This window comes from Bidens hawaiensis, unplaced genomic scaffold, assembly GCF_021521415.1.
Source record: "Bidens hawaiensis isolate Kalapana, Puna unplaced genomic scaffold, B.hawaiensis_p1.1 tig00069700_1, whole genome shotgun sequence".
Lineage (NCBI taxonomy): Eukaryota > Viridiplantae > Streptophyta > Magnoliopsida > Asterales > Asteraceae > Bidens > Bidens hawaiensis.
Window position 1 is genome coordinate 19056 of NW_027502272.1, and position 11132 is coordinate 30187.

Sequence of the window (11132 nt, forward strand, 5' to 3'; positions counted from 1 at the left end):
ATTTGTTACATGATTACAAAAGTATGTGTTTCCCGCTGCATCACACGGGCACTCTTCTAGTAAATTCCAATGCGATTAACCAAGACTAATCCCTAGAATTCCCGATTAGTCGTTTGTTTTATCCCAACGTCCGACTAACGTCCAATGACTTTTACAACACTGTTTAGTAACCTATAGTTAAAAATAAAAACTAATTTGAAATTATATAGAACAAAATCCAATACCAAAATAAGGATATTATTACGGCGGGGAAAAAGGTTGAAACAAGATTACAATTACATCATCATCATCATAATATTACAACAACAAACAACAATGTTATTATTATTATGTTGCAGCAGCATCAGTATTTGTTTAAGTCGGTCTAAATCCCCAATTCCCAAATCCCTAAATCTTGATTAGGGCAATCTGGGTTTCAATCATACTACTGATCTTGACCCATTAATCGATCAATTGAAGATGGATGCTGATGGGTTTTTGTCTTTATCAGAAAAGCAAACAATGGTGTCCACTTTTCTTGAAATTACTTCCGGAAATACCCCTGATACTGCCCACCAGTTCTTGCAGGTCAAGATTTGATTTTTATTGGTTAATTTGGTGGTTTTGTTGGTGGGTTTGTGTTTGATTTGAGTTTTTTGTGTGATTGGATGAACTGCATTTGGTAGGTGTTGAATTTGAAATTTTATTAGGGATTATTGTGATTGTTGATTATTTTTGATTTTTTTTTCAATTTTGGGAATTTTTTGCTTTGATTTGGAAGTGTTGAATTGTTATTATTATGATGTAAAAATCAAGACTTTGCATTTGATTTTTTGATGTTGGTTCTTGTGTGATCGGTTTGATGTTCGGTTCTTGTGTGATGGTTGTGTGAAAGTAAAGATTTTTATCATGTAAAAAATCAAGATTTTGCATATTAGGTTTCCATGTTGGTTCTCATGTGATCGGTTTGATGTTTGGTTCTCGTGTGATTGTTATGTGGAAGTAAAGATTTTTATCATGTAAAAATTCAAGATTTTGCATATTAATTTTCCATTTCGGTTCTCATGTGATCGGTTTGATGTTTGGTTCTCGTGTGATTGTTATGTGGAAGTAAAGATTTTTAAAATGTAAAAAATCAAGAATTTGCATATCAATTTTCCATGTTGGTTCTCGTATGATTGTTGTGTGGAAGTAAAGATTTTTATCATGTAAAAATTCAAGATTTTGCATATCATTTTTCCATGTTGGTTCTCGTGTGATTTTTGTGTGGAAGTAAAAATTTTTATCATGTAAAAAATCAAGATTTTGCATATCAATTTTCCATGTTAGTTATCGTGTGATTGTTGTGTGGAAGTAAAGATTTTTATCATGTAAAATCAAGATTTTGCATCTCAATTTTCCATGTCGGTTCTTGTGATCGGTTTGATGTTTGGTTCTCGTGTGATTTGTGTGTGGAAGTAAAGATTTTTATCATGTAAAAAATCAAGATTTTATCATGTAAAAACCAGCATATCAATTTTCCATGTTGGTTCTCGTGCGATAGGTTTGATGTTCGGTTCTCATGTGATTGTTGGGTGAAAGTAAAGATTTTTTGTAACTTGAATTGAGAATATTTGCTTTGATCTTTGCTGGGAAAGATAGATACATTTTGGGTTTTTAAGTGTCAAATAGAAGATGCTTTGTAAGTACTAAAAGTAGTAGTTGGTTGGTGTAAATTTTTTACATTTTCTTATGTATGTTTGGGCTTGAATAAGCCAAGGTTTGCCTCTAGAAAGATTCAAAAAATTCCTTCTTTTTTGTTGAAGTTTTAACTATTTAAGCTTGTTGGATCTTGATGCCATACACGTCTAACTTTTGATTGTAACAATGATGATTGTGGATGATTTGTTATTTTAATATTTATTTAAGTAAATCATAAATTTCTTGTTTTGAAATTTCAACTCAATATAGAAGGTAAGCTTAGCTGCTATTTAAGCTTGTTTGTATAACATATCTACCATGGTGATTTTATGTCATTATGTGTATGTGTATAATGCTATCATCTATAAAGTTTTACACTTTTCGTTATTTCTGATATCGATTCTTATATTCAGGCGACAGGCTGGCAGCTCGAAGAAGCGATACAACTCTTTTATGTGCAGATGGAGTCCGGTGGTCTCCCACCACAAGAAAATGAGGCGTTAGTGTCCGATCAAAAGTTAGGGTAAGCGAGTATAAAGTTTCTGATAAATGATAATATTACATATTTGGCAGTTTTTTTTTTTTTGTTTTTTCTTTTGACTTGGTTGTTTACTTACACCAGAGTGGCGGAAAGTGAACCGGAAATGAAGAATGTTATAGAGAATGATGGAAGTGAAGTCCGTGCGCCTCTACCGGTTAAAAGAGATATTCTCTATGACACATCAATCCATCACAGGTACCCTACTTTGCTTGTTTTGACTTTCGGTTTTGTTTTATTGTTTTAATGATGTTTCGTGGTTATGCGGTTGCATGACGCTGCACGTGTTATATCTAGGTCAACTTGAATTACTTGTGAGACTTGTTAAATATTATTATAAATGAAATCATACGGTGATGAATGAAGGGGTGGTGGTACAATGAGTTTTCTGGTAACTTGTTCTCATTGTAAACCAATTTTTTTGAAAAATAACATTGAAAGAAAAACGAACGTAGAAAATAGTATTTCAGCTTTATTTTTGTGACGGATTTGACCATCCGAAGAAGCAAGATTTGGTTTGGTAATCTTCTTTTTATAAACACGTTCTATATTAAGAATATGTTATCGGCTTCTCAACTTTAACAAGATTTTGGTATCAAAACCTTCTTAAAATTAAAAAAAGTTTTATGATTTTGTACCAAGTGCCAATTAATTAAATAAATTATGAAACCACACATGGAGCTTAATACATGCACGAGCTAATATTCTTTTTTTGTAGAGTTTGTTTATTATATTATTTCATTTTGTTTCTTTTTCTTTTTTTTTCTTTTTGTTACTTCTACAGAGGATCAAGATTTGGAGTTTCTTCACATGAACCTCGTCCAGTGGTTCCTTTTCGCAACTTTGAAGAGGAGTTAAAACAACCCGGAGTTTGGGGAGCGGCCAAAGGTTCCACATCAGCACCGAAAGCTCCTCGAGAGAATCTTGCTTCCTTGTACCGTCCTCCTTTCGCTCTGATGTTCCAAGGACCTTTTGAGAAGGTAATAAATGATTAATTAAAATCTTCGTAGTTCTTGTAATTTATGCTTCTAGTATTTAACTATTCATGTCACAAACTTAATGGCCTTTTCAAGAAAAAAAAAGTTCATATTTTTCATTTTTACAACTTCAAGTAGCAGAAGCACATCCAAATTCCAAACACTATTTTTTATATTCCCTTTGTCACATAACATCAAATATTTGGTTTATATAGAGAATAGTGAACTTGAATTTAAATATAACAGCAACATTTATGTTTAAGGTGTAAATCTATTTTTTGCAGGCGATTATATTTCTTAACTGTAAAAAAATCTTTATTTATTTTTTGGTACATTTTTAGGCGAAAGAAGCTGCTAACAAGCATGACAGGTGGCTCATAGTGAATGTGCAATCTACCCGTGAATTTAGCTCACATATGGTATATATATTAGTTACCGTTTAGCAAGACATGTAACACGTTACATAATTGCAGTGACATTACTAATTTTTTTTTTGTAAAATTATTATTATTCAGCTTAACCGTGATACTTGGGCCAATGAAGCCGTATCTCAAACTATCAGCTCTAATTTCATCTTCTGGCAGGTTTGTATCTTCCTAACTCATGTCTAAAAGCTTATAATTTTTTATGATTAATTAATGTCTCATCCGTAAAGTATTATTAAATGGATTTTAAAACCGTGTTACGTATAGGTATTTGATGATGCTGAAGAGGGAAGCAAGATAGTCACATACTACAAATTGGATACGATTCCCGTTACTCTCGTAATTGACCCGATCACGGGTCAACGAATGCGGTTATGGCGTGGAATGATCCAACCTGAAAGTTTATTGGAGGTATATAATGACATCATTTTATTATTATTATTATTATTATTATTATTATTATTATTCACTTGTTTATCAGTAGTTATACTTATTAGGTTAACATTTTTGCAATTATAGGATTTGTTACAATTTTTGGACGCTAGCCCGAAGGATCATCATCTTAGTTTGTCGCAAAAACGTCCAAAAGAGAGCTCTCACTCTTCGCCTCCCAAAATCATAGGTCAGCACGTATATTTATTATTTTATAATTTATTAAAAAAAATTTTAAGTTTGGTATATGATTTATGGGATGTTGTGAATGCAGATGAAACAAATGAAGAAGATGAAGAAATAAAACTGGCGTGCGCGTTATCAATGGAAGGTGTCGTTGAAGGGGATTTAAAAGACTCGGGTGATATTAATGAGGCCCTGAAGGAGGAAAAGCGCTGTTACCCACCGTTGCCTGAAGAGCCGAAAGGTGGCGGGAGCTTGGTTTGTAGGGTCGGGGTCCGCTTCCCGGATGGACGTAGGGCTCAAAGGAATTTCTTCCGGGCTGATCCGATTCAGGTAATATAGAACTTTAGTTGACGTGTTCAAAAACGTTAAAGCCGACAAAAACTCACACACCAAAGCAACTCAGATGGTTTGAGAACCAAGCGGTTCGCTTTTCACAGTTTGGCAGTTTTAACGGTTTGAAACTTGGAAGTTGGCCGTGTAAAACTGAATCAGCCGTTTAACTTCTATTATTTTTATATTTTAACTTAAATCGTTTATCTTTTTATTATTAGTGGTTCTTATTTTTAAAATTTTTACTTTTTACATACAAATGTGTATGTTATGTACATAACAATAAACTATTAAACTAATTTGTTCATATGTTTTTTTTTACTTTTAGACGTTTACCAACACATATGTATGTTATGTATAGGTATGAATTACACATGTTTGGTCTCTACAAATAAACCAAATTTGTTCGTATTTTTTTTATTTCAAAAGTGATGAATAAACATGCCTAGGTGGCATAAATGGGCAGGTTCGGTAACATGTTAAAATGGGTAATTTTGTTTTGTTAAGTTGTTTGTCTATCAATAATTTTCGTGTTTAGCGTAATTATGAATAGCAATATTTACATCAACAAAGAAATATAATAGGTTGCATGCAGCATGCATAAAGTACACTTAAGATGATGTTTGACCGTTTTTTTATTTTAGCTAAATTTTGATTTGAATGTATTTTTTTCAGTTGCTGTGGTCTTTCTGTGCTGTGAACTGTGGCGATGAGAAGCCGTTCCGTTTGACTCATGCGATTCCGGGGGCTGTGAAAGATTTGGATTATGAGAGCAAGTTAACATTTGAGGAATCTGGTGTGGCGAATTCCATGATTTCAGTTACTTGGTTGTGAAGTTTGAGAGCGGTTAGAGTGTCGCTACAAATCTGTGTTTTGTACCTGCAAATGTTGTGTTTATGCTTTTGGATCTTTTTTTTTAGTTTGTGCATACACTAGTTGTGTGACTAGTTATGACAGAGATGGAAATGTTTTTAGTTATGAACCTTTTTTAGATCTCTTGCCTTTGTTGCGGTTAAGGTTGATGTTTATTTGTTCACTTACAGTTATGATTAGGTTATGGTTTTCTTTTATTAACCAGACCGTTGTGGGCCTTGAAGCAACGGTGTACAAACGTGGGAGCCTAGTGCATCGGGTACAAAATGATAGAGGTGCACAAAAAAACCGGTTCCGGAACCTAACTGGTGGAACCGAACCGGAACAGGTTCCAGTTCCAACCCGGTTGGTACAATACCCGGTTTGGGTATTTTTGTACCCGGAAATCGTACCCGGTTCTCCTATTTGTATGTCAGTATCAGTTCCAACCCGGTTCCTACCCGGTTCTTAATTGGAACCGGTTCGGTTCGTACCTGGAAAAACCGGTTCCGACGGGTTTTTTTTGAAGGGTCAAACAAAAGTCAAACTAGCCGTTGGAACCGGTTCCAACGGTAATATAGCCGTTGGAACCGGTTTTTTAGACACCAATAATATAGCCGTTGGAACCGGTTTTTGAGACAATAGATCCGTTGGAACCGGTTCCAACGGTAATATAGCCGTTGGAACCGGTTTTTGATGCCCAAACCTATATATAACTTGTTTCCACCACTTGTTTCACCACCAAACTCAAAAACAAACTAAAATACTACTCCTTTAGCAAACCCGTTCCTTTACCCGACCATCCAACTAAATATTATTATGGCACCCATCAAAAAAACTAACAAGAAGGCTAAGAAGAGTGTTTTTGTTGCCCCCGTTCCTGTTACGGAGGACCCAAGGGTTGTTACGGTAGTCAACCATAACCGCAACCAAGACATATGGAAGAATTGGGATTTGATTGTGGATGACGAAGGTTATCAAAAGGCTCGTTGCAAACTATGTGGTCCAAGTCGGTTATTTGTTGGAGTATCTTGACGTGTTCAAAAAGTCAACAACAAAATTATCGGGAGTCTATTACCCTACTAGTTGTTGGGTTTTGCAAGAATTGTACTATATGTCTTGTGTTTTTAAAAGCTTTGCGGAGAAGAACAAACTCTTCGAAAATATTGTTGCGGTGATGAAAGAAAAGTTCATTAAAATATTTTGAAAACATACCGCCGGTCTTTACTTGTGCCGCCGCATTAAACCCCTATTGGAATGTTAATGGGGTTGAAACAACGATTGAGGAAATATTCGACAACTTAGGTATGCACGAGATTGACCCGAAGTTGTCGACGGAAGCGAAGGACAAGTTCAACAAAAACCTTCAAGACCTTTATGACCATTATTTTCAAATGTATGGTCCAAGCACGAGATCGTCTTTTGTGAAAAAAACAACTAGTAGGCCGTGCAATGACCCACTTATAAACTTGATGAATGGGATTCGTGAATCGGCATCTAAGAGGCAAAGAGGAAACACACCAAGTAGCGAACTTGGTCGATATAGTGGAGCAAACTATGTTGAGGGCGCAACGGTCGACGAAATTCGCAATATTGATTTGTTGGCTTGGTGGAAAGGTAAACAAAACGAATTTCCCATTCTATCCGCCATGGCTCGTGATTTGCTTGCCGTACAAGCCTCAACGGTTGCTTCCGAATCGGTTTTTTCTCTTAGTGGGAGGGTGTTATCTATGCGAAGAACAAAACTAACTCTCGAGTCTCTAGAGGTTTGCATTTGCCTAAAGGACCATTTGGATGCGGTGGATCGTGTACAACACAAGGCGAACTTTGAAGACGAAATACCAATAGAGCGTCATATTCATGATGAGGAGGCGGAGGACGGGGTTTCTTCCGATAACGAAGACGAGGGTGAAGACGAGAATGAAGACGAAGAAGAGTTGTAATTATTTGTTTTGGTAAAATTATTTGTAACTTGTTCAACTAATATTTAGTTTTGATTTGTTTTATTATAATTACTTTTGTTACTCATGATTAATTTTTGTTACTTTTTTAATAACGACAAACATTTTATTTATTTAAAAAATAACTATTACAAACTGTAACATCCCGAAATTTTTATATTGATAAATAAAAGAAAGTTATGTTTAGTAATTTCACGTTTTAGTTATTTAATGTCGAGTAAGGAACGGGTCTTGGGCTTAGTTATTTTATGAACTCGGCCTGTCTCGACCCGTAGGAAGCCAACCCGAGCCTAACCAAACCCGTAGTATATAAACGAAAGTTCTTGACACTTCCACCATTTTTCACCATCTTCCTTCACTTACACCCACCCAAACACTCTCATTTCTAGAGAGAGAAGCTAGAGAGAGAAAGTCCTCTAATCACAAATCCGAGTCCACAATCTAGTTCCTAATCGTTTTGGTAAGTCCCTCTCGAAAATCATCCGTTTTCATAACCATTTTCGAGCTCAAATCGAGCAAAAACTCCCATTTTCGTAACTTGAGTTTTCGGGTCAAAAACCGCCTTGTTTTGATGTCAAAATGCAAGCTTTTGAGTTTAAAAGTACAAGGAATCGATAGCCCTTTCAATCCCGAGCATTTCCATGTCAAAAACTTCGATTTTGGGTCAAAAATCTGGAAAATCTGGAAAACCCGTGGGTTTCTCCGTCGCCCAGCTTGAAGGAGTCGAATCAGACTCATTCGATCGAACCAGTCGATCGAATCAGTCCATTCGATCGAATGCGTAGATCGAACAAGTCCAGTCGACCGAATAGGGAAGCAACCGAATAGTCTCCAACTCATTCGATCGAATGAGTTTTGTATTCGATCGAATGAGTGTTGTATTCGATCGAACGTGTTCCTATTCGATCGAACGTGTTCCTGTTTGATCGAACGTGTTCCTATTCGATCGAACGTGTTCCTGTTTAATCGAACGTGTTCCTATTCGATCGAACGTGTTCCTATTCGATCGAACGTGTTCCTATTCGATCGAACGTGTTCCTATTCGATCGAATCAAGCCAGAACCAAGCTGTTTCCGAGTTCGCCTAAGGTTTAACTTCGCCTGAAGCGAAGTTCGTTTATAAAATGAATTAATAACCTAATGGAAAATGTGTTAAGGCAGTTATCGAAAACGAGTAGTAGTAGTTAATTGATATGTGTAAATATTATACAGTTAGCCGAGCCCAGTTAAAGAAAGGGATTTACAACTATCGGAGGAAGAAGCAGAGTTCAGGTGAGTTTCTAGCCCCATTTCCTTGTTATGTTTTCGGGGCTGTGTGCATACTCGATGTGAAGTGTGAATCCACTTACTTTACGTGGTAAGTGTATGCTATAGATGTTATATGAGGTATATATTTATAATGCTTGTCGGTACGTGAACGATCTTCGGATATTGCACGTATCGCCAAGGATAGCGATTGCCAAGTGGTTGATAGTGTGTATGAATGATGTGATGTGACTTGTTCACTACGTAAATACTAAACTAATATGAGTGTGACCAAGGCAGGTTGAGGTAGAGTGTGTTAGAGGTAGCAGGAGTCTAGTAAGGGTGTTAGTGGCATAGCGTGAGTGCGTGATAGGGAAAGCCTATACGTGCCTTCGTTATTAAGTGGCATAGCGTGAGTGCGTGATAGGGAAAGCCTATACGTGCCTTCGCTATTAAGTGGCATAGCGTGAGTGCGTGATAGGGAAAGCCTATACGTGCCTTCGTTATTAAGTGGCATAGCGTGAGTGCGTGATAGGGAAAGCCTATACGTGCCTTCGCTATTAAGTGGCATAGCGTGAGTGCGTGATAGGGAAAGCCTATACGTGCCTTCGTTATTAAGTGGCATAGCGTGAGTGCGTGATAGGGAAAGCCTATACGTGCCGTTGTAATTAAGTGGCTAAGCTGTAGGGGTAATTAAGTGGTTAAACAGTGGCATGTTAGACAGTGGACTATGTGTCTTCGGATACGTATATATATATTGTATGAAGTGGTTGTATGATAAGTTGCTTGATTAACTAGAACTCACTCAGCGTAGCTGACTTTTAGTATGCACGCAGGTGAGCTGATTATAGAGTTAGCATGAGGATGACACACGGCATGGATTGAACGGCTGGCATCTGAAGAAAGAAGTAAAGATGTTTTAAATATAAAGTTTTGTGTTATGGTATCAAAGAAAAGATTGAATGATTTGTAACAAATGATTGATGTTTTATATTCCGCGAAAAGTTTTAATAAACTCTGATTTGAAGAACTGTGTTTATGAGTAAATCCGACGCGAAAGTAGGGCTTCCGGTAACGGGGCCTTACACAAACATTATTAAAACATAAACGATACTAAACATAACAACTAAACATAAAAAACAAAGTCCGTCGTTTTAATCCGGGAATACTTATTTTTGGGTTGTAGAGCCGGACGACTCTCCCACTTCCGTTTTTTTAGCTTCCAAACTTCTTTTCTCTCGACAATACTTATTCGTATGTTTTCGTAATGTCGAGTTGGACCCTGCTTTAAGAAACTTCGAGCAATATTTGCAACGTGCCAACTCATGTGAGTTGGTCATGAGACACAAATCGTAATGAACCCAAACATCGGGGCATCTTGTTGTTTCGATCACCATAACAACGTCATCATTAGTTGCCATTTGTTGTCGGTTTAAGGTTAATTGTGGTTTGGAGTGTGTTTTATAGTTTTGGAAGTGGTTTAACAAGTACACAAACAAACCTTGCTATTTATAGTAAGAAAATAACCTATTTGTAGTTAAAAAACCGGTTCCAACGGTCAAAAACGGCTATATAGCCGTTGGAACCGGTTCCTAACGGCTATAATATTTAAATTTCAAAAAAAACCGGTGGAACCGGTTTTTACGTAAAAACCGGTTCCGGTTCATACCCTACCCGGTTCTTAAAAGTTAGCATATCTGGGCATCGGTTCGGGTCGGGAACCGAACCGGTTCTTGATTGGAACCGGTTCCATTTTACAACCCGGTGTGAAAAAACCGGTTTCGAACCGGTTCGGGTTTTCCAGTTGAACCCGATTTGTGCACCTCTACAAAATGAGGTAAAAAAGTCCATCCTTCACCAATCCATTCATGATTGTCGTTACCTTTTCGGCCTATTTTTACCCAAGCTCATTTTGTTCATAACCCTTTCATGATATGTCGAAATGACGGGTTTGCAAGGTTTAGTTTCAGCCAATCGTTTTGTCCACCCGTCAATCATATCATAGAGGCCGGGGCTGACTCAAGAACATAAAAGAAAACAAATTATATCAGAGAGAGATATGGTTAACTAACCTCATAAACAAAATACATGACATAAGGCTCGTACATATGGACTAAACCTAACTAACCACTTTAAGATTGATTAGATTATCATTTCCTTTTATTGTTTCCTTCGATGTGATTAACAGTGGAAGAATAATGTGAGAACTAGTTAGCCCAATGGAGTAACCGTGCTTCTCGAAGAGCTTTTTTCTTGAACTGTAGCATTCTTGGAAAGGATGACATGTCCATCTCAATAAAAAAACTGTGACCGATAAGATAGAGCTGGAATTTCTCGATTCCTCTTTTGACTGCCAAGATTTCTTTGTACATAGAGTGATAGTGTTTTTTTGTCACACTAAACGCGCCGCTCTTGTATCCACATATTGACATAACACCTTTGTATCCAAGCCGTATTTGTGGTAGAAGTTCTTAATAATTATATAGTTTATGTAATAATGCTTTAAGGTAGGAACTAGCACCGGTAGT

General features: G+C 36.7%; 1 protein-coding gene across 2 annotated transcripts; it reads left to right on the forward strand.

Annotated features, from left to right (window-relative positions):
* Positions 1 to 324: 324 nt before the first annotated feature.
* On the forward strand, positions 325 to 5622 carry LOC143605475 (plant UBX domain-containing protein 7-like). Of its 2 annotated transcripts, XM_077081574.1 has the most exons (10): positions 325 to 567; positions 2073 to 2182; positions 2282 to 2395; positions 2982 to 3177; positions 3516 to 3593; positions 3690 to 3758; positions 3867 to 4010; positions 4119 to 4221; positions 4306 to 4547; positions 5223 to 5612. In XM_077081574.1, the coding sequence occupies exons 1-10, from the start codon at positions 460 to 462 to the stop codon at positions 5379 to 5381; spliced, it is 1323 nt and encodes a 440-aa protein (XP_076937689.1). In that variant the 5' UTR covers positions 325 to 459; the 3' UTR covers positions 5382 to 5612. The 2 variants fall into 2 exon arrangements, with proteins under 2 accessions (XP_076937689.1, XP_076937688.1); XM_077081573.1 differs by having other exon boundaries at positions 4119 to 4547; positions 5223 to 5622.
* The last annotated feature ends 5510 nt before the right edge of the window (positions 5623 to 11132 follow it).

Coding starts and splice junctions, on each gene's coding strand:
- LOC143605475 (XM_077081573.1), top strand. CDS start 460: ATGGATGCTGATGGGTTTTTGTCTTTATCAGAAAAGCAAACAATGGTG. Junction 3,759..3,866: donor CTAATTTCATCTTCTGGCAG/GTTTGTATCTTC, acceptor TGTTACGTATAG/GTATTTGATGATGCTGAAGA. Junction 4,548..5,222: donor TCCGGGCTGATCCGATTCAG/GTAATATAGAAC, acceptor TATTTTTTTCAG/TTGCTGTGGTCTTTCTGTGC.